General features: G+C 35.4%; 3 protein-coding genes across 3 annotated transcripts; 1 reads left to right on the forward strand and 2 right to left on the reverse strand.

Moving 5' to 3' along the window:
• Positions 1-7799: 7799 nt before the first annotated feature.
• On the reverse strand, positions 7800-13390 carry si:ch211-153b23.4 (uncharacterized protein LOC335392 homolog). The gene is made up of 9 exons (XM_048176909.1): positions 13310-13390; positions 12787-12900; positions 10371-12047; positions 9386-9485; positions 9156-9304; positions 8961-9073; positions 8795-8884; positions 8591-8713; positions 7800-8492 (listed from the first exon to the last, which is right to left on the reverse strand). Exons 1-9 carry the CDS (start codon positions 13362-13364, stop codon positions 8262-8264), a joined length of 2652 nt encoding a protein of 883 aa, XP_048032866.1. The 5' UTR covers positions 13365-13390; the 3' UTR covers positions 7800-8261.
• Positions 13391-14473: 1083 nt separating this feature from the next.
• On the forward strand, positions 14474-17217 carry si:ch211-153b23.5 (uncharacterized protein LOC321177 homolog). The gene is made up of 5 exons (XM_048177034.1): positions 14474-14613; positions 15047-15167; positions 15689-15860; positions 16542-16743; positions 16861-17217. The coding sequence occupies exons 2-5, from the start codon at positions 15060-15062 to the stop codon at positions 17051-17053; spliced, it is 675 nt and encodes a 224-aa protein (XP_048032991.1). The 5' UTR covers positions 14474-14613; positions 15047-15059; the 3' UTR covers positions 17054-17217.
• Positions 17218-23250: 6033 nt separating this feature from the next.
• Positions 23251-26348, reverse strand: zgc:174917 (uncharacterized protein LOC565650 homolog). Its single transcript, XM_048177096.1, has 8 exons — positions 26239-26348; positions 26075-26121; positions 25460-25703; positions 25121-25361; positions 24945-25036; positions 24723-24862; positions 23805-23909; positions 23251-23699 (listed from the first exon to the last, which is right to left on the reverse strand). Exons 3-8 carry the CDS (start codon positions 25587-25589, stop codon positions 23607-23609), a joined length of 801 nt encoding a protein of 266 aa, XP_048033053.1. The 5' UTR covers positions 25590-25703; positions 26075-26121; positions 26239-26348; the 3' UTR covers positions 23251-23606.
• Between the last annotated feature and the right edge of the window lie 994 nt (positions 26349-27342).

The following is a 27342-nucleotide window of genomic DNA, read 5'->3' on the forward strand; positions in this document are numbered from 1 at the left end:
GGTATTACCATCTTTGTTGGGACATTTGGTTCACAACACAGTGTTTACCAGGACCACACACACATACACACACTCTTTGAAAATTGTGGTCATCATCTAAGATAAATTGATTATAATGTAAAAATAATTAATTACATTTGGTTATCTACTGTATATCAGAAATCGCAAATAAATTCTATAGAAACTATGCCTATAGAATCTGTATCTTTAGAAATGTATAGATGTATCAAATTAATTATTGATTGATTGAAAACAGGGAAACAGTCAATGACTGTATAACAGATTGATCAGAGATACATCAAGACAGATGGCATCAAATACAACATTTTACATTTAAATTATGTATACTGTAAACAGATTACCATGGTAAAAACTGCCACATTACTGTAACTCACACTTATAAAGGTCAACAGTATATATTCAGTCATATTGCACGGTGAGAATATTTACTGTATTGGCAGCAAACTCTGTTCTAGCATGAAACCTCATGGTCATTTCATAACTTCATCACACCTTAATAATAGATACTATTACTAAAATTATGGATTTTATTTTGGCCAAAAACGTAAATTTTGGTCTCATCAGAGTAACACATTTTGGACATGGTTTTGGGAGACTTATGTGTTTATACAAATATTATTCGGGTTTGGGTGTTTCATTGCCCAGACAGATGAAGGATACAGAAGATAGTTGTCACGTATAGGGTGCAACCAGTACTTGCCGGAAAGAGCTGCAACTCTTTTAATGTTGCCGTACGCCTCTTGACAGCCTCCCTGACCAGTTTTCTCTTTGTCTTTCTCATCAGTTTTGGATGGATGCCCTGTTCTTGATCATTCCACTGTTTGCCACACTTCCTCCAACTGATGATGACAATTGATGATGACTGTCTTCATTGTGGAAAACATTTGAGTTTTCAGAAATATTTTTGAGTTTTCAGCCGAGATTGATTTGGCATTAATCAGTTTTGGTGAAGACAGGTATGTACTATTTCACATGAGCTTGATGATTAGTTCATTCTGAACACAGCCACATACCCAACCAATAAAGGGTGTGAACACACTGTCATGTTTAAGACTCTCATGAACAAAGGATGATGAGATTCTTAATAATCTGTGAGGTGTTTTGAACTAAAACTATACATTCAGAGACTTATTTAGGGGCATAATAGGGGCACACATTTTGGTCTTCTTTGTCATGCTGTAAGGTGCAAGTGTCTTCATTCAGCTTTCTAGCCAGAATGTTCTGTGCCATAATCGACTGGTAATTGGAGCTATTCATGATTCCCTCCTCCTTCACTAAATCCCCAGTTTGAGCAGAAAAAATCAGCCCAAAGCATGATCCTGCCACCACCATGCTTGGTACAGTTTTCTGCTGATATGCCAGATAAAGTACTTGCTTTATTCCAGTACTTGCTGGAAGGATCTGCAAGGTTTTTAATGTTGCTGTAGGCCTCTTGACAGCTTCCCTGACCAGTTTTCTCTCATGAATTTTGGATGGGCGCCCTGTTCTTGACAATGTCACTGTGTGCCAAATTTCCTCCTTCTGTTGATGTATATCTAATGCCTTAGAAATTTTGTAGCCCTTCATCTGAGTGAAACATTTTAACAATGAGATCCTGTTGATCCTTCATTAGCTCTTAATGGCTTGTTCAGTAGCATGATGTCAGATAAAGATGTCAGAAAAATCTATTTCCTTTTTCCTCACTAAGTCATTACAAAACTCACAGTTATAAAACAGAACAATATCGGCAGAAGATGGTGTTGTGTCAGTGTTTTAATGTTTACTTACTCAGAGAACTAATATATTTATTTACTTACTAGTATGGTTAGGGTTTGGTTTAGGGTTAATTACTTTATGCATAATTTACTGTTATTACTATAGTAAGGACAATGTAGTAACGTGTAACTATGTCACCTTAAAATAAAGTGTTACAGAATATGTTCAGTAATTGTTTTAAAAAATGTAAATAAAAACAAAAAACAAAACCTGGATTTTGATTATAATGTAATGTCAAATAGCTATAATTACTCATTTTACCCACAGAAATTGAAAAAAAAAAAAAGCATCAGTACTGATGCTATAAGCAAGTAGTTATTTTTACATTTGAAGAGTCAATGTGCAAATATTTTATGATTACAAATTTTAATATTATGTAATCGCAATCAATTACAGAAAGCTGTGCAATTGATTAGCTATTTTTTAATTCATTGACAGCCCTAATAATTTATGTAAGTAGATGTTGACTGTCAGTTTTAGGTTTAATACTGTAAAACTTAAAAGCTGTCAAATACTCAAATAGACTGACATTGTTCATGTCAGTATCTATCCAAAATGTGCGGTACAATTAAACATCACATACAAATACCTATGAATATGAGTTCCATTTTCCATTTCTCAGATTTACCCATTTCCTTTTTTCTCACTAACTATGAAGACATTCCAAAACTCTCAGTCATCAAACAAGACAATGCCTTCTTTAATCTGAAGGAATGAAGTTTTGTGAAGTGTTGTGTATTTTCCCACAGTCAAATGAGTTTTTCCCCCCATCACGATGCTTCAAAGAAAACCGTGATGTTACCATAATACAATAGAGACTTCACTCATTGATTCTCATTTGAATATGGGTGTGATTCTATAGGTATCGGATTCATAACGTCATAATTGATTTCTATTCACTCTTTTTACTGTAAATTCTGTCATTGTCAGAAACTCACAACCATGGGGTTTCCAGCAACTATAATTGCGTTGACTGTCCTCAATCCATTCAGACATGTTATTTCAGTCTACATGCTGCTTTTGTTGCCTCCTGTTACTATGAACACACCTTGCGCTTCTGTTACGCACCTGTGCCAGCGTCTGTCACACAATGAAGCTTGGGTTACAGAGGGCACGTGTGCCTTCTTCTCTCAACCTCTGAAATAAAAATAATGAAAGAAAGTTGCCAACTGAGAAAATGGCTATACTGTGCAGCACACAATACTGGCTCAGTCACTGATATATTATGGGGTGGAAAATGAGAACTGTTGGGCAGTGTACCGTCCAAACTGCACTACGGACTCACTCTCAGATTCATGCGACTGTAAACAGGATGCTCTAGGGTGTCCTGCCAGCTGCATGAGACATCATGACACAGTCTGAGAATTCAAAGAGCAAGTTGTGCCCTTCACAGACAGGCAGACAAATAAACCAACAGGGCAGGGTCATTGGTTCACCTCCTCAAACATTCACACATAAACAAACTCATAGAGTTTTCATTGCAGTTTCCTGGAAAGAAACCCTTTCTTGTAATAGACGCTGTTGGAGGTCATGCCCATAAAGGCTGTTAATGGACTTGTTCAGGTATTAGCCCATTTGAAAACAATATGTCATTGACTTGTCAAAGTGACAATTTATTGTTTAACTTGAAAAAAATCCCCGTTATTTTATTTCCTTTAAGGTGAAATCAGATTTAGGTTCATTTGTACTTCCTTTCAGTGAACAAAAAGAATTCCAAACACTATGAGGAACCTATTGGTTGCTATGTTTGTCTATATAAACTTAAACATTACTTCCTCATCTTACCTAAGCTGTTCGAAAATTCTAAAAAAGAGGAAGGATCCGAAACCCATAATAGTAAGTTAAAAAAAAAAAAAAAAATCCTTCCAGAAACATGCCTTAAATAAAGATTAAATTTGTAAATTAACACTTCACAATAAGGTTTCATTTGTTAACATTAGTAAAAAACATTAGTTAACATGCACTAACACTTCTACAGCATAGTTAATATTAATCTCGATATTTACTAATACATTTTTGAGATCAAAAGTTGTATCTGTTAATATTAGTTAATGCACTGTGAACTTAGATGAACATTTTTTAACTAACCAAAACAAAAGTTAACAAATGCCGTGAAAATATATGGATCATTATTAGTTTATATTAACTAATGCATAAATTAAATGCTAACAAATGAGACCTTATTGTAAAGTGTTACCAGTTCTTCTGTACATGGTTGAAATGACAAACAAACTGGTTTTATAACAGTGTTTTGATGAAATTAAAGAACCTTCACGGTGCTCACTGTTTTAGCTTGAATTGAAGACGCTATTTGATAAGTGGTATAGGAGTTATTATGAATTATTATATTGTCATTCATAGGCGGCACAGAGAAGAAGGTCCTTGGTTTGAGCCCAGGATGAGCCAAGAGTTCTTTATGTGTAGAGTTTGCATGTTTTCCCCATGTCAGTATTTCCTCTGGGTGCTTCGGATTCAGGTAAGGTGTATTGGACATGCCAAATTGGTCGAGTGTGAGCACGTCGGGAAGGACATCCGGGGTAAAACCTGTGCCAAATCTAATGTGTGTGTGGATAATTCTGATGAAGCGGACCCTGCAAATGTGCAGGACTAACACTAAATATATATTGCCATTCACAACTCAAAGAAAATTTGCGTTTTACTTCTGAAATTGGAACAGAAGTTGTATAAATGAAAATTAGTTGGGTGCTTCCCAAACCTGTCCCGGAGGCCCTCAAACCTCATCTCCAACAGCTCATAGTATTTGGGAGTTAATGTACAGTAAAAGAAACACGCATGTTTAATTTGTTCAATGAGCAATAAATATAATGAGCATGAATGTAGATAAATCAAAACTGATGTTAACAAATGAAATGTGTTACCACTAATCTAATATAAATAGAAACTGGCCAATGCCAACAAAGAGAAACAAAAGATTACATTTTAATCTAATCTTTTCATTTGCATGTAGTTTCCTCTGATAACCTATCAGTTTTTTTTAAATCTACTTGCTCTTGTTTAGTAACAAGGAAGTCATTCCTAAGGTCATCGATCAAGACTATTCATGCATACTTTCCCTTGTGTGACATAACCACGTTCTTCTGTAGTCAAACGTAATTCTATTATTAGTTTTCATTTATGTAAATTTTCTTTGTTCCATTTCAGTCTTAAGTAATTGCATGATGTTACTAACAGTGAAGGAAGTAAAAGAAAGGAAAGCAGAAATCTTGAAGTCCTAAAATAAACTTTACCTGCTTTATGTAATTTATGTGAAACTATGATGTGTCATGTTTAATGAATCAACTTAATGAATCAACTCATATTCACTCAATTTAATTCAGACTCATGATGCTTATATAACAATACATTTAAAATAAATAATAATAAAAAAACAATGTAAATCGAATAACTGCAGATAATAAATGGTTGTTTATATAATTGTATCTCTCTCTCTCTCTCTCACTCACTCACTTTTTTCAACAGATTTAAAAAGCAGTTAAAACAAAGAATTAACTGGCAGTTAATAAATGCTATTGTTGGGCAAGCAATATTCTCAATTTATGCATGAGTGGAAAACAAAAATAGTCATGATATTATACTTCTGTTTAAGGCATTTATAAAATCCAGAACCATTTCAGGTGCTTGGATACGTCAATCAGAATAAAAACATAACATATATGCTTTAACATTATTAGCATACATTGACAAAATTTTTTATCGCAATACTTCAAATGTAGAGGTTTTGTCCAGTAAGTGACTCCTGTAAACATTCATGGTACTCTTATGGCATACTCTCAATGTCTCAATTTATTCATTTTAATATGCCAAAGTATTACCAAGCTAAAACCTCACTTCCTGCCTTAGGTCTTTGGCATTAAATGCTTTGGTGTGTTACAGGAAAACAGCTTGCAATATTAACAGTCTATTAAGAAATCTTCTGAAGATGATCTGACCAAAATTTGGGCAGGATTGAATGATTGAGTTTGAAAAACTTGCCTGTACTTGCGGGTGTTTTTGGCACTCTGTATGTTTACTATATATAGCACAAAATCTCATCTCAAAACTTTTGATGAATATGCTGTTCTTAATTTTGTCATTTCATCTGATAATCAACATTTGTGAGATTTAGTCAGTCAAAACCATTTTAAGGTTTATGAATCTAATTTTGTCCCTGGAAAATAGTAAACTGTGACAAAATAGTGACCCCTGTGAACATAATAAGGTGGTTTGGATAATGGATGGACGGATTTTGAAGTGAAAAGATAACATTAGTGGAGTTATTATTAAATAATTACATGAATTAGACAAATACACTATTCATTAAAACCTATAGGCTAATTGAGTGAAATCATCAAATTTGAATTCAAAATGTTGCTATTAAGACCTATCATCAATCAAAATATGAGCAATTAAATATGTAAATATTAATATGTCTGTACTGTATATAAGTCATAGAATAAATTAACCTTTTTAGATGAATCTCTTTTACTGGTACAGTTTATGCTTTGTCTCTCATCAATTATTCAAATAAATTGTCAAAACAAAATTTGGTCACACTTTATATCAGACGGCCTTAACTACTATGTACTAACATTAAATACAAGTCTATGTATTTGTAACTAGATGTTATTCTGTAAAAAAGGTGGGGTTAAGGTTATGATTAAAGGGTTAGTTCACCCAAAACAAGGAAAATTCTGTCATCATTTACTCACCCTTATGTTGTTCTAAACCTGTCTCCAATATAGTTTTGAAGAATGTTGGTAACCAGACAGTTGACTTCCATAGTAGGGGTGGGGGAATACCACGGAAGTCAATGGCTAGCGTCAACTGTCTGGTTATCAACATTCATCAAAATATCTTCTTTTGTGTTCAAATGAAGAAAGAAATATATAGGTTTGGAACAGCATAAGGGTGAGTAAATGATGGCAGGATTTTTCTGCCCCTTAAGGTCACATAATATAATGTGTAATCTAAAGTGTTAAACAAAAAAGTTGATTTAACATTAATGACACTTTAAAAATCCCACTTTAGTATGGGGAACAATTCTCACTTTTAACTAGTTGTTCATTAGCTTGCATATTGGCTGTTTATTAGTACTTACAAATCACATATTAATACCTTATTCAGCATGAACATATTCTACATTGCTAAATCTTACTACATATCATGTCTTATTTTGTCTTTCACAGTCGTTTCAGTTTCCAGTTTTGCCACATGCTTCCCTTTGTCATTTGATTTCCTCATCCTAATGTGATGATGTCATGTGTTTCCCAAGTCTTATGTGTGATTTTGTCATTGGTTAATTGTCTTGATCATGTTCACAGGTGTGTTTTTTCTAGTATTTAAGCCCTCATGTTTGCCACTTGTATGGTCTAATATTGATGTTGTAAGTAACCATTGTTGGTGAGTCTTAGTCTTATCCAAATTCATGTTTTTTTTATTTCTCAAGTTTAGGTTAATTGGTTTAGGTGTTAAGTTTCTGTTTTTGGTCAATAAACTGCATTTAAGTTCATCACAACTCTCCAACAGTAGACTCATTACACTTACTAACCATTAATAAGTAGTAAATTAAGAGTTTAATGAGGCAAAAGTCATAGTCAATAGTGAATATGTGTTCCCCTACCAAAGTGTTACCTAAAAATATATATAAATATGGTAACACTTTATTTTAATGTCTTTTAACTAGTTGCTTATTGGCATGCATATTACTACAATATTGGCTATTTATTAATTAGCACATATTAATGCCTTATTTTACATGACATTTTTCTACATTCTTAATTCTACCCAATACCTGAACTTAACAACTACCTTACTAACTATTAATAAGCAGTAAATTAGAAGTTTATTGAGGGAAAAGTCATAGTTAATAGTTTATATGTGTTCCCTATACTAAAGTGTTACCATAAATATTAATAAGAGTGATACAAAAGTAAAAAACACCCTAAACAGATGTTGCACACCTTCAGTGCTTGACTCTAATGCTGTAATTACAGCAATTTTTGAGTAGAATCCCACCACTGGCATGATTGTGAATGGTTTTATTCAGCCAGGACTCATACAAACATGCTGTAAGTGTGATTCATTTTCAATAATAGTTTATACAATATATTACAAAAATAAAACATAACATTGACAAATGTATAATATATACAATTTTACATTTTAATATTTAATACAAAATAAATATGTAGAAAAGAGTTTAGAATTAATAGTAAGATAATGACAACCTCAAACATACACAAATTAAAAATACTACTGTATATAATAATATTATCTACTTACAATATTGAGGCCTATTACTATCTTTTTATTAAGTCATATGATTTCCATAATTCTAAATATAATCCTAATGTAATTTCATTGTATCCTGACCCATTTCTCCGAGGCATCTGATGTCAACACACTAAAAGGTTATACTGTACAATTGAAAATAGACACATTCAACAATTAAAATGCATTATAACACATTCAGTTTTTGGTACTATCTATAAAGACTCTTCCTCCTGCTCCTCCTGATGGTCATGTTGGCTGAGGTCTAGAGAGCTCTGTGAGTCGGCAGGGGTCACACAGCCAATCCCAGAGTCTGTTTTAATCTCTGACAAGTCTGTCTGAGAGACTGTGAGATCTCTGTGAAGATCTGCTATATCCGTCTCAAAACCTGCATTAAGTTCACCATGCACATGCTTCTTCTGAATCTCCTCAAAGATCTGAAGAACCTTCAGAAAATCACAACAAACAGATTTGCTATTAACTCAACACAGCTGCATAAGTCTGTGAATAGTAGGATATCCCTGCTGGAACGATCACTAGTTACCTTAGATTTAGGAATAAGCCCGACACGGAAAAATCCAATCTGGCCACTCTCAATTTTGGTGCAGTCTACCACTGTGGAGGCGATATTCTCTGGGGATGGTCCATCACACAGCACTCCATCTGCCTGCAGGATTTGGGCCAATGACATTTTAGTCTCCTGATGGGTATAGCTATGAATATTCAAAAAAGGAAACCACCTATGTACCTTGTTACCAAGTTTTGCATAAACTTGGTTATGATGTGTAGTGTCTGCCTCACCAGTGGGATTAGCAGATGTGACCGCAATGGGACCAACCTAGTCAAACAGGAATGCATTGTTTAATCTATGATAAAGTCCAACATTTCCATGAGCAAACAATTACAACACATACCGCATTTATGAGATGTGTAGCAACAGTGCAGTCTGGGTTTCTTATGGCTATGCTCTGTGGTGTGCCGATATATTTTGATGAGTCGCCCAATCCAAAGAATTCCATCCATGGAGCTAAGATTAAACAGTGAAGTTTGGATTAAATGTTACATAATTTGGTACACGTCATGTCTTTTGAGAATATCACATCACCCACCTCTAGCTATAACCAGGCTAATGGAAGATGGCCAAGCAGCTTCCATAAAGTCCCAGAGAACAGGGCTGATCTGTTGTCTGACTGGCTCCAGCTGCTTTATGGATGAAATCCATAAGGACATGGGTCGTTCTTTAGCCTGTTTCTTTACACTATAGAGGTGCAATTACATGGTTAGAGATACTAATGGAGCAAAAGAAGCCAAAGGTTCTTCTTCTTACATTTAGGCTTACTTATATGCCTTTTCAACAGCCTGTGGGCGATTGCAAGCTGCCACAAGTACATAGACCGTGTCTGTGGGCATTCCACATATGCCCCCATTCTTCATGATCTCTGTCATAAAAGAAAGAAAAGATTATAGACACATACACACTCATGTATATGCAAACAAATTTGCCAATAGCCCTTAGAGAGGGTAGCGCCATGTTTAATTTTTGACAGGACTGAAAACGAGGCTGTGAGGGATAGAAATACAGTGTTTTCAATGGATTGTACTTTTGTTTAAGAACATATAGATTGTTCAGCTGATGAAACATCTTTCCCAAAGACTTTCAGTAGACAAAAACTCCATAAAACAATTTTGAAAGTTGTGAAAGTTGTAATCTATATCTTTACAGAAGGCATGCCATTATAAAGAGTGTAAGTCTATCCCTCACAGCCTCATTTTCATATCCATTAAAAGTAAAATGGCATCTACCCTGACTAAGGCCCTGTTTACACCTGGTTTTGGTCGACCAGATCACAAGTGGACGACTCTAAATACAGGTGTAAATGGGCTCAAAAATGTTTTGAGCTTGTCCACCGTTGACCACCTCCAGAGGTAGTCGAAAATACATTCAACCGGATTGCTTTCATAATGTAGACGCTGATATGGTCAAATGCATTGGAACAGTCACGAAAGCTGCTGCTCTTCGTATGTTTTTACGTCGTCTCCAGGTGTGTTCATATGTAAATTGCACAAGCTTATTTTGTCCATTAGATCGAAAGATCTGAAAAAAAAAAAAAAAACCCATACATTTACCCACCCATAGACCCTCCCCTCGAATAAAACAGGACAGAAGTGATTGAAAGTGGACAAAAGAGACAGATTGAAACACAAATGTAAACAGGAATGTGTTTCTTTCATCTACTTGTGATTCGATCGACTTAAACGCATCTTAATACCAGGTGTAAACATCCATCTTTTTTTTTTTTGCCTCTCTTTCGAGGGTAGCTCACCTGCAATCTGATGAACAGATGTGGATCTCCTGGCTGTAAGATGAGGGCAACTGTCTTTGCCACTTCCAAAGCCACTCAACTTGATGAAAGGATCACCGAAAGGCAGTTGTGGACTTTTGAAGGTGCAGTTGAAAATGCTGGCCAGGAAAATGTAGAAGCTGACCAGCCCAACAATAATGGTCACGCCGATATCGTAGCCGTAGGGTAGCACGCCTACAGCATCTAGTAAGAAGCTAATGAGGATGAGTTGGAAGGTGAAGGTGTAGATGAACCAAGCCTTGTTGAGAAACAGGGCCCCAACTGTCACTAATACATTGAAGAGCATGAAACTGATGATTCCCACAGCTAAGTGTAGGCCACGCACATCTCCATAGAGGCCGCCGAAGCGTGTCAGTCCCCACACTGTCCACATGATGCCGTAAAGGATAAAAGTCGTACTCTCTAGAGTCTTTCCTCGAGCAAAGGCTACAAAACCACATATTAGGTGTAGCACACCACCTGAAACTACTGCCCAAGGTAGGATGAGAATGGCCAAGGGGTTTCCACTTGAAAGTGATGCTGTAATTGAAAAGGCAGCCAGGACACTGCAGCCATGGGCCAACACCTCAGCGTCTGCATACTTAGAGTAGCCCAGATAGGGAGCATGTAGATCTTTGTCATGGGTTTGTAGAACAAATGTATTACTGCGACTCAACAGGTTCTTAAGCAGACCTGCACCTGTAGGTATCTTGTTTGAGGAAACCATGTTATAAAGAGTTATAAAGAGCACAAAACTAGACGCAACAAAGATGGCAGCCTGCACACCTTGTGTTCCTCTCTGAAAGAAGCTTTGGGGTTCGGCTGCAATTGCTATACAGTATGCCACAAAAAACAGTTGGTAGATAGTGTTCACAAATCCTCCCTGCAAGCTAAACAAAGCCAGGATGAAAAACAAGACAGAGAATACAACTGGAAAAGGCACTGGGGAATAGGGCACCTGGTTTGTTAAGTGCACTACTAGTGCAGTGTACCCTTCTGCGAAGCGCAGAATCGATGTGAAGCCATAGAAAGTGGCCACTAGGGTGTCCATAGATCTAAAGCTCTTAACACACACACCCAGCTGGAAGACACCAGCAGTCCACAGCCATGGCACATGGCCAGAGAAAAGCTTAGGGACAACACCGAGTAGAGGACAAGCTAGCACACTAGCTGACAGCAGGTTCATGATTATTCCAACGATTGTGGCATCATTGGAGTCTTGATTTTTTAATGCCTTCATGCTATCTTTCTTAAATGTTCCGGGTAGCTGAATCTTCCTCTGTGTGATGTAAGACAACAAACGGCCACTGCCAAAGTAAGCGCCCACAAAACAGACCATAAGGTAGCAGACAGCGGTGGCTGACTGTCCGAAAGCCAAATCTGCCAAACCAGCAATCTGGTGGGCACATGCTAAACATATGGCCAGGGCAATGAATGAGAGGACAACCTCATGACATACAACAGCCACAATGCAAATAACAAGCAGTGCCAGAGTGAAAGCTGCAAGGCCTGGCACCATGGCATCTCTCAGTTCATTTTTGCCATTTATTATATTTTCACCTGCAAGTATGTACACTAAACCTGAACCACACCATAGGGCGGACACTGTTAAGCACAGACTACCAAAAATTACATTGTGGGACTGGCTGCGCCGAACACCTGGTTAGAGAGAGAAGAGAGAGAAAGAGAGAGATTTTATATGGGGTGATGAAAAAAATAGATTTGCACAAAATGTATGCATTCACAGTAAGAGGGAGTTTTTAGAGGTGAAGTGTGTAATTTCTGTGCCACTAGCATCACAAAAAGGACTTGTCAAACAAGCTTTTTACACTTTTTTTTGGGAATCAATCTACAAATAGTTTAACTTTAGTTGTCTAAAGTTACTGAATTCCTTTATTGTCACTGCATATGTTCTACATATTATTTTTTGTAAGTTAAAGTAACATTTGTTATTGTATTCATTAATGGATAACACTTTATAATAAGTTAATAGTAGTTTCTACATGTTAATAGGATATACACAAATAGTGAGTTCTCCATTCATTATCACTTTAATTAACCAAATTATTATCGTTTAATTGGTTCATATGTAAAGAATTGGGTAATGTTTTTTATGCTTTAACAATTTCTTAGCTGTACATGGTTCCCACTTTAGATTAGGTCACGGAAAATGGGAAAATGCCATTAATTAAGTGCTTTAAACCAATGTTTATTAGACATTATTTGCATTATATTAAGTGTTCCTTAAAAAAAGTCTCCATTTGACAATATAAAAGACAATAAATTAAGTTGTAGCTTGTAAGTAACTTGTTAAAAAACATTGTCAATGTGATATTTCTCTGTACAATACATTACGACTGTTTACTGTAGTCTAAAAAAAGCGCAAGACATAGGCTACCTGAATAAGCCAGCAGAGCCGCAAACAGGAGGAGCAGAACTCCTAAAGCTGTGTCTGTGATCAGAGCTTTGTCTGGAGAGCTTGCATAGTTGTCCACCAGAAGCAACAAAGAACCTGTTAATAAGACATTGGCCATTACTATCATTTAAAAAAAAATTAATAGTTTCTACATCAGCAATGTAGTTATTGCGCAGCAGGCTACGTTAGTTTTGCCCATACTGCCGTTTTTTTTTTTTTTTTTAATAAATAAATAAATTAATTAATTAATTTTTTTATAAACATAATAGGCAGAAACAGCCTACAAATCATGTTAATCAAAAAAAAAAATCAAAATGCACTTTATTTTATATATATAATATTATATTCGAAAGACATTTCTTTAATATGAGTTTCCTTGATTAATAAAACAAAACATTTTTACCCTTCGAAGTAAACACAAGCAATAATCATTTAAATCCCTCGCTAATAAATAATTTGTAAGATCTAAAAGCTCAAAAATGTTTTTCCGTTTTCTGCAACCTACCCCCAGATACTCCCAAAACTCCGATGGATAAGTGCAGTGATTCGGAGTCCGCCATCCTCGCTTCATGCGCGCTCTTCTCACAAGCGCTGAGCTTTATATAGACACACTCGTGACGTGACACGATGATGTCAGACATTCGGTTATACAAAAGGTTTATTTCCTTCTTGCCTGGGGTTTCCTTAACCTTATACTACTTCTGGAAATACAATCCGTTTAATACCAAACAAAAGTATGCCGTTTCAATAATTTACTTTTATTATACTTTTATATTACGTTTTACTTTTATTTTAAACAATGCTGCTTTAAGTAATTAGAAACTTTTACCCTATTACTTTTTGGTTGAATACATTTGAATTTAAGTTTTTGTAAAATGTGGACTCAAAAGAATGATAGAAAATAGGTTATGCATTTATTTTAAAGAAAAATAGCATAAACACACTTTTCGGTAACACTTTAGTATAGGGAATACATATAAACTATTAACTAGGCTACGACTTTTCCCTCAATAAACTCCTAATTTACTGCTTATTGATAGTTAGTAAGGTAGTTGTTAAGTTTAGGCATTGGGTAAGGATTAAGAATGTATAAGGTCATGCAGAATAAGGCATTAATATGTGCTTAATAAGTACTAATAGACATCAAACATGCATGCTAAAAAGAAACTAGCTAAAATACCCTAAAATGAAGTGTTACCCACTTTTCAAATTATTTTACAAAAAGAAGAAGGCCTATTAGATTTCAAATGAATCATTATTTTCAAATGAATAGATATAGAGCCAATAATTAAGATAAGTATTACAAAACTTGGAACAAGGAACATGTTCATAATTAAGTGACTTCATACATCGAGTGAACAATCATTTAAAGTCAATGCAAAATAAAAAAAAAATTAATAAAAAAATAAAATAAAATAATACAAAAAATGTTCTGCATTAGTATATTTACTAATTATAATGTTTTAAATCCTTATACTCTAAAGTTCTCCAAATCACATCCTTTCAAATGCATGAACCTTATAATTTGCTTTGTTGCATTGGAGTTAATGTGGCACCAATTTAAAGGTGAGCTCAGACAGTAAGGGCATGACTAAGCACCTTTTGTGTGGGTAAACAGAAACAATGGTTTTCTTTTTCCTTCCAGGAAACTCTGACAGAGAGGTGTGTCTTTGACTGTTTAATACGCCTTCATGGGAGGGACCATAACCTTCAGGAATATAAGTAGTCAGCCTGACTCGTTCATCTGTGTGAAGAGGAAACTTTCAGAAAGGCAGCACACTTCACTGCAAAGTCAACTCTCTTAACAAGGTAGGTCACTGCATCGCATTTACTGTGACAACTGCAATTCTAGATTTACTAAAACCTTTAACTTTAACACTGAAACATCAATATTTCCATATTAATGTTCTGATATTTTTTAAGGTTAATGTTTAATGGTACTATTATTCTTACTATTACTCTTACTGTAACCAACATTTTACATACAGTATGTGTATATAACTAACAAGAAATTCTGTTCAGCGCTTGTTTACTTTAACTCCCTGGAAACAGGTGTGTTACCTTGGCAAAACTCTCTAGGGTGCTAGTAGCTACTATATAAATATTTAATTTTTAAAGTGTGAAACTAACTAGCACATTTTGTTGTATCTCATCTCAGTGTCATGAACATTCACACTGTGTTCAAATGAATACCTACAGTAAAAGAGCAGCCTATATAGTTCACTTCTGCGTTTGTGTTTAGTATAACAGGCAAGATGGTAAAAAAAGTGGCGGTGATTTTGTCAGGCTGTGGCGTGTATGATGGCACAGAGGTTCATGAGGCATCTGCTGTAATGGTACACCTGAGTCGAGCAGGTGCCAAGGTAATGTCATACACACATGCACACACACAAGTTTGTTTTACTATCTTAGTGAGGACATTTCATAGGCGTAATTGTTTGTATACTGTACAAACTGTATATTCTATCCCCCTACACTACCCCTACACCTAAACCTACCCATCACAGAAAACATTCTGCATTTTTACATTTTTAATAAAACATTGTTTAGTATGTTTTTAAAGCTATTTTAAATATGATGATTCATGAAATGTCCATATTTAAGTGTAATACCCATGTCATTATACAAATTTGTGTTCTCATAAATCATGAAAACAAGCACACATATGCGTGCACAAACACACACACACACACACACACACACACACACACACACACACACACACAAAGCAACACAACACAACATTATTTCTTTCAAACACAGAAAGTCATGATACATTTTAAATAAGAAAAAATGCTAAAGTGAAAATAAAACTTTAACAAACGTCACCTTGTCCTTTGCATCAGTTGGACTTGGCTTTAATGCAGCTCACTTTTCTGTGTAGATTCAGATGTTTGCACCTGATGTTGAGATGATGCATGTGGTGAATCACTGTGAAGGAAAGCCTGGCTTAGACAAGAGGAACGTGCTGGAGGAGAGCGCCCGCATCGCCCGGGGTGAAGTCACTGACCTGGACAAGCTGGAGGTCAGCGCCTTTGATGCACTCATCATTCCAGGTATTGAAACATCTGTGGCATCATACCACAAGTATAAGTGATAACACCCTGGCTAAACAGCTTTACATTGATCAACAAGCAAGCACAAATTAGTATTTTAAAAGCAGGCGAATTATATCACAATTTGTTGTCCTCAAAATCATGAACTGGAGGGTCATGTACTACATTTTTAATGTTTTTTTTTTGTGTTTTTTTTGAGAAATAAAATTACATTTTCTACCCTGTTTTAGCCCTCCGATTCAAACACTGTTTTAATGAGTCTCTTTTTTAAGACTTCAACGTGAAGTTGACTGTGTTGCTTGATTTACTGATGCATAAATAGAAATAAACAGTTTTGAGACACGATTGTCTGACTGTACATGAGTCAGCTTAATACGGTTAAACAATCAACAACCAAACAAACAAATAATGCTCTACTGAGAATTTTACATAATAAATAGCCAGTTTCCTATCATTAGTATCTTCAGTCTGGTGATAATAATGTGTGTGAATAGGCAGAGCTAAAGAAGTAAGCGTTGATCTGTGTCCGTGCAGGCAGTCTATAACTTAATAAATAGATACGAAATAAAGCTTGTTTCAATAAAAGCTTTCAGTATAACTTTTAATACACTATATTTCAAACGATCGGGGAAAGTTTGATTTCTCAATTTATGGTAAATTAACTCTTAATGTGTTGTGCAGGTGGTTTTGGAGTGGCTAAAAACTTGAGTGACTGGGCCACCAAAGGCAAGGATTACAGCATCAATGATCAGGTTGAGAAGATCATTAAAGGTTTCCATCAGGCGAAGAAACCCATGGGCATGTGCTGCATCTCCCCTGTGCTGGCAGCCAAAGCTATTCCAGGATGTGAGCTCACTGTTGGCCATGACTCTGAGTGTGAGAAGTGAGTTTGGGCAATATCTTCTAGCAGGGTTAATATATTAGAGATGATGGTTTAGGCATTATTAAAAGTGGACTCTGATGATATTACTGGTTGATATTGTCTTTCTTGCATCCGCAGGTGGCCGTACGCTCAGGTGGCAAAAACCATGTCCGAAATGGGCTGCAAACACAAAAACAAGAATGTTGGTGAGGTGCATGTGGATTCAAAGAACAAACTGGTGACTACAAGTGCGTTCATGTGCAACGCTCCCATTCATGAGATCTTTGATGGTCTGGGTGTCATGATCAAAGAAGTCCTTAAACTAGCCTAACTATGTCATTTGAAAGTCTGTAAGTTTTAATATTTATTTATGAATAAATACATCACAAACCTGTCGAGCAGTTCTTTTTTGTATAGGAAAAGCAGAACAAACCATCTGTCAATGTTTCTGTATTTGTGGTAACATATTATCAATAAAACTGAATTGAATTTAAACATTTCCTTGTTCATACTGATATTTTACACTTATTCATTTGGATTGAATGGAGAATGGCCCAATAACTGGTATCTAAGAAAGTGAAAGTAAACGAGAAAAGCAGGAAGACAGAAAGCATATGCACACAACAAAAGGATGTAACACATAAACTGCTTCACAATACAGTATGTATCACTAATGGTCATTAAATACTTTCCATTCATTAAATTTTTTTAACATGTCCTAGTTTTTCTTTTTTTTTTTTTTTTTTCTTTTTTTTTCTTTTTTTTTTTTTCTTTTTCTTCAATTTTAACATGTTCAGATTAGGGTCCCTATACTCACTATGACTTTAGGTTTCAATACTCTGATTAACTATGACTTTTGCCTCAAAAACAAACAAACAAACACAAAAAAAAAAAAAAAAAAAATACTAATTACTGATTATTAATAGTTAGTGAGGTAATTGTTAAGTTTGGGTAGGATTAAGGGATGTAGAATATGGTCATGTGGAATAAGGTATTAATATGTGCTTTATAAGTACTACTAAACAGCCAATATCCTAGTAACAGGGACAATAACAATGACTGGCAAAACGAGCACAGGAACACAGTGAAAACGAAACCAAAACAGAACAAACGTTACAACAGTAGGATATAGTTCTATTTGTTTTCCGTGGGGAAAAAAGTGGATGTAATATGTTTTAAAGGTGCCCTAGAACGTCTTTTTAAAAGATGTAATATAAGTCTAAGGTGTCCCCTGAATGTGTCTGTGAAGTTTCAGCTCAAAATACCCCATATATTTTTTTTTTAATTCATTTTTTTAACTGCCTAATTTGGGGCATCATTAACTATGCACCGATATATAGGTTGCGGCCCCTTTAATTCTCGTGCTCCCCCGCCCACGGAGCTCGCGCTTGCCTTGAACAGCATGAACACAGTTCACACAGCTAATATAACCCTCAAAATGGATCTTTACAAAGTGTTCGTCATGCAGCATGTCTAATCGCAAAAGTATTGTATTTATTTGGATGTTTACATTTGATTGTGAATGAGTTTGATAGTGCTCCGTGGCTAAAGCTAACATTACACACTGCTGGAGAGATTTATAAAGAATTAAGTTGTGTTTATGAATTATACAGACTGCAAGTGTTTAATAATGAAAATAGCAACGGCTCTTGTCTCCGTGAATACAGTAAGAAACTATGGTAACTTTAACCACATTTAACAGTACATTAACAACATGCTAACGAAACATTTAGAAAGACAATTTACAAATATCACTAAAAATATCATGATATCATGAATCATGTCAGTTATTATTGCTCCATCTGCCATTTTTCGCTATAGTTCTTGCTTGCTTACCTATAGTCTGATGATTTAGCTGTGCACAGGTCCAGACGTCCTGCCCTTGTCTAATGCCTTGAACATGAGCTGGCATATGCAAATATTGGAGACGTACACCCCGACTGTTACGTAACAGTCGGTGTTATGTTGAGATTCGCCTGTTCTTCTGAGGTCTTTTAAACAAATGAGATTCATATAAGAAGGAGGAAACAATGGAGTTTGAAACTCAGTGTATGTCATTTCCATGTACTGAACTCTTGTTATTCAACTATGCCAAGGTAAATTCAATATTTAATTCTAGGGCACCTTTAAATTTGATTGACCTGATAGTTAATCAGACACATTCTGAACTGTGCCAAACTAAGGAACTAGGTACTAGGTACAAGGTACCCACATTTGTCTACTACAAATAAACTCACTTGGTCTTGTACTACACAATTACAGATTATGTGAGTTAATGTCAAATGCAAAGAGTTTCGTTGTTACAACCTACCCCACTACTGGGGTGAGTTGTAACACAGGCTGTGGATGGATGAAACAATGAGAGCTAATTTGCTGAAATAAGATCCACACAATCTAGTTTATGCAAGAAATTATCTTTTGAAAAAAGCAAACTATTTAAAGTGACCAAAACATATTGTATTTCTTTCAGGACTTTAAATTTATTTCGCACAAAAACAATTGTCGTGTGTGTGTACAGGTTTATATAACATAGTAGTAAAACCTGAAATCAGTAAAACCTGAAGTACAACCTGAAATCACCTACATTGTGGGGACCAGCCCACTTTTTTCAGTTGGGACCAGTTTATTAATCCATTTCTCTTGTGGGAAATGTATTAATAAATATACTAAATGATGTTTTTTTGAAAAATGCTCCAAGTTTTCTGTGATGGGTAGGTTTAAGGTATAGAATATAGTCTACAGTATGTACACAAACCATTAAACAATAATAAAAAAAACACTGGATGAAAACATGGAAAGGTGGATAATGTTTTTATCTGAAAAGAAGACAAGCGCATAAAATATTATGGAAACATTTACCACATAAAAAACTTTGATGCACAACAAAAAACTCACATGACTTTGCATTAACAGTGAATGTGATTGATAACTGGACTCATTGGAATCATCATAAGGAGTTGGTTGTAACATTTTTAATGAACTGTTACAACTATCCCCACCCCAAAACAGCCGTAACATAGCTAAATATTGGTGTGGAAAAATTAAACTTAATTATTATGAGGCTGACTTTGAAAAACAAACGAGGTGTCTTTAAAAGGTTTTTATTCTTGCAAGAAGGCCAAAACAAACATACAGAGATGCTCTGCAGTGTGAAAGGACAAAAAGAGGAAGTCACAGTCACATATTTGACCACAAAAACCAGTCATATGTCGTACGGGTTTATTTGTAGCAATTAGGCAATAATACATTGTATGGGTTAAAATTATCGATTTTTCTTTTATGCCAAAAATCATTAGGATATTAAATAATGATCATGTTGGGTTTTGTTGGGACAAAGTACCTTATTTCTTTGTTTTATCATCTTAAGCTGTTATTCATCTGATTGTCTGTTTTGTTTCATCATTAGTTGGGAACTGTAGGGAGGTGGGTGCCATTTTATTTTGTAATCTCCTGGTTTGTGGCTAGATAGGGAGTGAGTTTATATTCTGTTGATATTATTTTCTTTGAGAGACACTTCCAAGTTAGATAAAACTTTTTTTCCCCTCCCCCAAAGAAACCTGGGTATGTTTTGCTAGCCTTTAATAAAGCTGTTAAAAAAAAAAAAAAAAAAAATCTCATGTTGTGGTGCTGTGGCAGGGCCCAGACAAATGCTCTTCAAACACTAAATTTTGTTTTGTTCTAGTAAAACAACCCCTAGGCACCCGTAAGACATAAAATGTCCTATCCTAACAAACCATACATCAACAGTGGGATGGGATGGGTGGGGGCTTCTTGTTAAACAAAACAACTCCTTATGGTATTTATTTAAACTGCAGTGCAGTTTCTGCTTACACAGAAAAAAGCTGTAAGTAGGTTTGCATGAGGTTGAGCCTCTAAAAACAAACCAGAAGGAGGGTATTGACCTGTCTCCCACCTGTTTGGTTTCGGTTCCAGTATATTGAAAAACATCCTGCGCAATTACATTATCACAAAGTTAAACATTTTCCACTATGACAATGTTAAAACTTTCCACTTCATTATAGCATGTGCGGTTTAGCATGAATGCTAAGCATCAAATTATACTAGAGAAATGGTTACTTTAAGATATGCAAGTCAAATAATTATATCAATACAATGATTGTGTTACACTACAACACAGTGGAGAAACAATGCTGGAGTGCTAACAGAACTCTTTTCCCTGATCTAGAATTGTTACGCTAGTGAATCTTGTGTACAACCGAAAGCGGTCTTGTTTTTCCCTCTCAACTTTGTGAATGAGCTGCATAACCGCTAGCTGTGCGAGAGCATGTGAACGCTCGTCTGAAGTGACCGTCAGTTATCTTCGTTTTATTTAGGCCTCTTATTTTTTTAAACTTACAATAATTGTTACATCCTCCTACCCCTAGACAAACTGGGAGGTTTGTAACAATTGGCAAAAATATATATTTTTTTTCCTTAAAAAAAAAAAAAGCAAACATTTTTTTGGTCATAAAATCTACAGTGTTGCTCAGAGTCACATGCCACTTCTCCTGTGAGCTCAGAAAGATGATGGGAGTGTATGATATTGATGACATCACCACAGCTCTTTTCTGACTGTTAAACTGCCAGTGTTAAATCTGACACCGTGTTACAACACTCCCTGGGCTCTACAAGATAAATTATGTAAACAGGAAATATTGGCTGCTTCAAGTGATCATGAAGCAATAGAAAACAAAGAAGCTGCTGCTGGTTTTCAACATTTCTTGCCAATGCAAAATCACAATTCCACTTCAGATACCCAAACCCACGTAGTTTTGACCTTACTTTTAGTGTCTACAATTTCTCCATACATCAGCACCAAAGGCTCAATGTCACAAATGTTTAGCAACTTTGGGAAAACTGATGGAGTTGACTAGTGATTGAGGATATTATCAGCTTTAAAATACAACCTGAGATAATAAATCTAAATCCAGAGCATGACACAGTCATGAGATGTAAACCCAGACCAAGACCATGTCTCTATGTGTCTATCCACCTTATTCCTAGGCTCGCTCTATGAATGCAATAATATATATATGTATATATATATATATATATATATATATATATATATATATATATATATATATATATATATATATATATATTAAACTGGGTACATTGAGATGACATTATTCTATTCACCCTTAACCCTCAGGGGTCTGAGGATTTTTGGGACCCTGGAGAAGTCCTGACATTTGTGCTTTTTTCAGTTGTTCATAAACATATTAATGGAAAAAGTGTCATTACACTGTATTCAGCACAAACTAGGCTACAATAATATGTGAGGAACATGTATGTACATGTTTGTGTTTTTGAAGGAATAATGTTTATGCGTGGTTATTGAAAAAACAAAAAACTTAAGTCACTGAAATAAAGCCAAAATATATATATTAAATCTTTGTTCACAAGACTTCTGGGTATTTGAGGTTGTAGACTAGAGTTTTTGCTTCAAAATGAGGTAAAAACCATCGAACATTAAAAGGACATTTAAAACTGTAAAAGCATCAACAAGGTAGCCTAATTTAAACAGTCCATAAATAACTCAAAAAGCGTGATTCTTTCCGCAGCAATAACAGACAGGTAAAACATCACTGTAATAATAAATATCTGTATTATGTAACATACGTTGCCTTAATCAAAAATGTTTATTAACTTCAACATTGCGTGATACTATTTCATAGTGATTTCCGTCATTTTGACAGAAAATAAATTGTATTTATCTGTGAAAAACCTGGAAAGCGACATGAGGATTTGAGGAGAAAAATGATATTCTTCATGCATTCCAGTAAGTTATTAATGGAATATATCGTAAATTAGATCAGGAGAACAGACCACAAATGTGCAGTATATTTTGTCCTCTTTCATACTGTTACAGTGGAATGCAAAGGGAAAAAAGAAAATAATTTTGACTGCAGCTCTTGCCATAGATATCCTTGTTATAACGACACGTTAAAACGCTTGGTGCGTTACGTTATTCTCGTGATGTCTGAAAATAAAACATAAAGGAAAATTTATATCTTATTCAGTCAAACTGACAGATTTATTTGTAGGGTTATCTTATGATTTGAAATTATTCGTTTTAGTCTTTTTGAATCGAAGTTCCCCAAACCGGAAGTGCCACCCATAATTCAAAACACAGTAGGCTTGTCAGGAATAAGGTAGATAGAGGTTTCAAGACGAAGACTATAACTGCATAAGATCATGACTGCATATGTGTGGTATTGTTGCTGTTCTTCTTTATTTCATATGTTCTCTAGTCTTTATTTTATATCAGTCTTACTAAACACAGGTCAAGGTTCAAATGACTCACTGGACATCAATACTCTCACTGGACACAGATCATTTGTATATACAGCCTGAACCAATCTTAGCATGCCAGCTTCCTCTTTCTATGTGGTTAGTATTGGTAAAAACCTTAGACAAATCATATTTTACTGAGCGAGGCATCTGTTGGCCTTCAGTTTATGTGTTGTGATTTTTGACCTAGATTTGTTAAATAAGTTGCACATTGACATAAACATCCAGACGTAATATTAAACAATTTATTGAGTATTTCAGATCAGTTCCATTTTCAGAACGTGACAATTCAGGTAAAGAACACATTAGACAAAATCCCATGACACATGATTTCCTGAAAAGTCTGAAATATACATAAACAAAGTTTGAATAATTATGTAGATATTACATGCAAAATCTTTTAAATTATACTTTGATTGTCAGGAGTAATACTAACTATTGTTAATAATAAAAGTAATAATAAATACAAGCTAAAAATATAATGTTAAATGTATAATATAATGTTCCGTTTGAGGGGAAACACACTGTTAGAGTTCAATTAGTCCCAAAGCACCCATGTCTTAAATAAAGAGTTCTGTATAAGCCGGTCACAGTTTGGAGGTTTTGTTGGAGAAATGGTTGTATTTGTCAAAACCGCTGACCAGCACTGTGTCAGGAAAACTCCTGGGCCTCTCAGGGTCCTGTAAGGAAAGCAAACATACAGTATTTAAGCTCTTTACTGCAAAATGTCTATGACTACATGCATGTGGAATGTCATCATTTTTTAGATCGAGATAAATTTTTACCTGGATTGGATAAGCACATGTAGGGACATATCGGATGACGTAGCCACAGCGCCTCCTATTAGAAGTGTTAGGATCACTGGCATGAACCAGAAGTCCATCATGGATCTGTGTGGGAACAGAATTCAGACAATGAATGCATGGAAAATGCTTAAACACCTTATTTTTTAGCATAATAGTGGCTATTTGTAACTTAAATGCATCTGGCTTCCTGTCTCAACTGCTTCTAGTTATTTTTAGCTGTACAAAACTGCTTGTTATGCTGCTTGATTGCAAACTATTTCTTACCATATTGTTTTAAAGTATGGTTGTAATTATAAACACACTGGTTTGTAGCACAAATGTTTTTTCCATTTACTGCACTCTGTTATTCTTCTAGTTATTTACCTAGAGTGGCTAATGAATCAGAAGACTTGCATATTCACAGAAAATAGCTGACTTACACGTTGAAAAATAAGGTGGATACAATTGTTTTGATTGGTTATTGGTTGATAGGTTTTATTGGTTATTTCGATAGTCCACTTTAGACATTCTACTACTAACTATAAGTAACTTTGCAACTACATGTCAACTAGCAGTCATTAGTAGAGTGTCTGCTTAATATTTACTAACACTTTATTTTGATGCTCACCAACAGACATTCTACTGACTAGAAGTAACTGCAAGTACATGTCGAATTATTCTACTAACCCAAACCTAACCTAAACAGTCCAGTCATCTACAGTCTCAAATGACTGATAATTAACATGTAGTTGCAAAGTTACTTATAGTTAGTAAAGTGTCTAAAGTGGACCATTGAAATAAAATGTAACCTTGACAGGTATAGTTTATCTGCATCCTGTCACTGCTTATTGTTTTTTTTTTTTTTTTCATACACTAAATAAATGTCAGGGAAACATATAAATAAATATTTATACTCACAGACATCTGACCAGCTTGAAGGGGGCATAAGATGGCATTCTCTGCCTGCACCAGCTCATCTGGGATCTCTTGATTGACGCTTAACATGTTGCCAGCTCGTTTTGATTGGTGATGGGGCAGAAGACCAGAGTGGTGACTTCCTGTTGGATAAATAAGGACAATTTAGACGCTTCACATTACAAACCAGAGATAGTGGCACATACTGTAGAACAGTGTTTGTACCTGGAATAACCTGCAGTGCTCCATTGTCCTCAAGTGAGTCATCAAGGGCAAGCCAGACAGACAGAACCGGACCTCCATCAAAACCCCAGTACCTAAAAACCAACACATGATGATACCTGAGCCAATAGAAAACCAAAAACACCATATTTAATTTCATTATGTGAAATGGTGCCTACTTCATGTCCTGGTGCCAGGCTACAAATGGCATCCCATCCTTCTCGTTGCTCAATTGGATGACACCATTGCTATCTGGCTTTTTCACTGGATATTTACAAATGAATCTGGAGTCAAGTAGGATGACGTCGGGTCCCAGAACTGCAGTGACCACCTCAAGAAGCCTAGGGTGCTTGGCGAGGGCCATCACCCAGTCGTACTCCTGGTGGATATTATGAAGGCTGTAAGCGGTGTAATCTACACCTGTAAAAGAATACTGGGGTTATTTCAATTCCAAACCTCAAGTCCAAGGCTTTCACATAAGTCAACAACAGGAATGCAGCAGTTCCACTGAACCTCACCATGTTTTCTCTCCAGCTCAGCGAAGGCATCCCGGGCCTGCTGCAGCTCTTCTGGACTCAGGATAGGAAGAGCCGACAGATACCCCTGCTGCTCGTACTGGGCCTGAATCTCAACCGCGTCTCTGTTCATGTCTGAAAAGGCAGTGAAACTTCCGCTTGTCTGCTTCGTCTCTAGCTTTCTCAAGGGCTTGGCTTAATCTCAGCTGTGCAAACTCCGCGGGGAGAGAGAACCTGTTTGTATAACCTGTGGTACAGAGTGGTGTGTTGGCAGAGAGAAAGATTGGAATTAAACTTTGGGTTCATGCTCAGTCTGACTCAGGCATTTCATTTTTCAACCTCTGAAAACCTCCTTGTCTTAAGCATACACCTTCACACTTATTAATGGCAAATTTATTCTGGGTTGTTTATGCAGAAACAGAGAGTCCTATCATGCCTGGAAGCAATGATCCATGAGCAATTAAATGGGAAGACCATGTTACTCTTAAACACATAAGGGTGGAGGTGAGCCTCAGTTAGCAGTTCAATTAAATGCTGGCATCTATTTAGCCATCCGTTTAGAACACTCATTTTCAGTACTAAAGTTCACTGAGTGTGGCGCCAGCAAGAAACACGCACCTGAGTCTGAAAGCTGTAGGTTTCTTTGTGCTTGGTCTTAGTCCAAACTACAGACAAAGATGAAAGAAATGAAGAATAAAATACAAACATATAAAACAATTGAAAACAAGTAGAAACTTCAAATTTAATTTAACCACCATGCATGAAATAAAGATCAGCAATACCTGCTCTCTTCTGTTCAGGCTGTTGCTTCCTGAGGTATTATGCTCTTTCAAACTCATCAAACTGTGTATCTTTATATTCATTTGAGAATTGGGCTCCTCCTCCAGTACAACATCATGGTATACATACCTAAATTTAGATTCCAGGAAAAAGAGCCTATTTTTTCAATGTTGCAATATTCTCAGTTAATGATGCTGGAAATTTCAAGGAATTCATTCAAGAGCATTTCCTTTTGTGAGTAAAAGAATAATTTGTGTGTAACTCTAATACTCACAAAAACACAATCTAGACCTGTCATCCTCAACACGTGCTGAACGTGACCTATATTGTCACTTGGTGGTGACCACATTCCTGTAAAGTGAAATCATTCAAATATGAACACTTGAGAGACTATTCACCTTATACCCATAGTTATTTAGTATATACTGCCAATATAGAGGTATTAGTAATATTATATATATATATATACACACACACACACACACACACACACACACACACACACACACACACACACACACAAAGACCCCAAAAAGTATGAAAGATATAGAATCTTTTTTTTTTATCATCCTTCCTTACACCTATACAAGAACCTAACCTTAAACCTACCCGTCACAGGAGCCTAATGTCATTTTAACATTCTTTATATATATATATAAGAATGTTTCAGCATTTTACAAATGTGTCTTAAGTTTCTTTTTCATTTGGACCCCACAAAGTAGTATAAACACTATACACTATAACACCTACACTATACCTAAACCTACCCATCACAGGAGCCTAATGTCATTTTAACATTCTAACATTATATATATATATATATATATATATATATATATATATATATATATATATATATATATATATATAATGATGTTTCAACATTTTAAAAATGTGTCTTAAGTTTTAAGTAAAATTGGCATTGATATAGAGGTTAAGAATTTGGGTCGTACAAACTTCTATATTGTTAATGTATATTTTATTGAAACAATACATTTGAACATTTCAAAGTAATTATAAGGGACAATTCTAATGTGTTATAATCTAAACAACAAAACAAGCAAACAATCAAACAAAAACATTGTCTGACCTATATAGCAAGTGCA

Source organism: Megalobrama amblycephala, linkage group LG23 (genome assembly GCF_018812025.1).
Source record: "Megalobrama amblycephala isolate DHTTF-2021 linkage group LG23, ASM1881202v1, whole genome shotgun sequence".
Taxonomy (NCBI): domain Eukaryota; kingdom Metazoa; phylum Chordata; class Actinopteri; order Cypriniformes; family Xenocyprididae; genus Megalobrama; species Megalobrama amblycephala.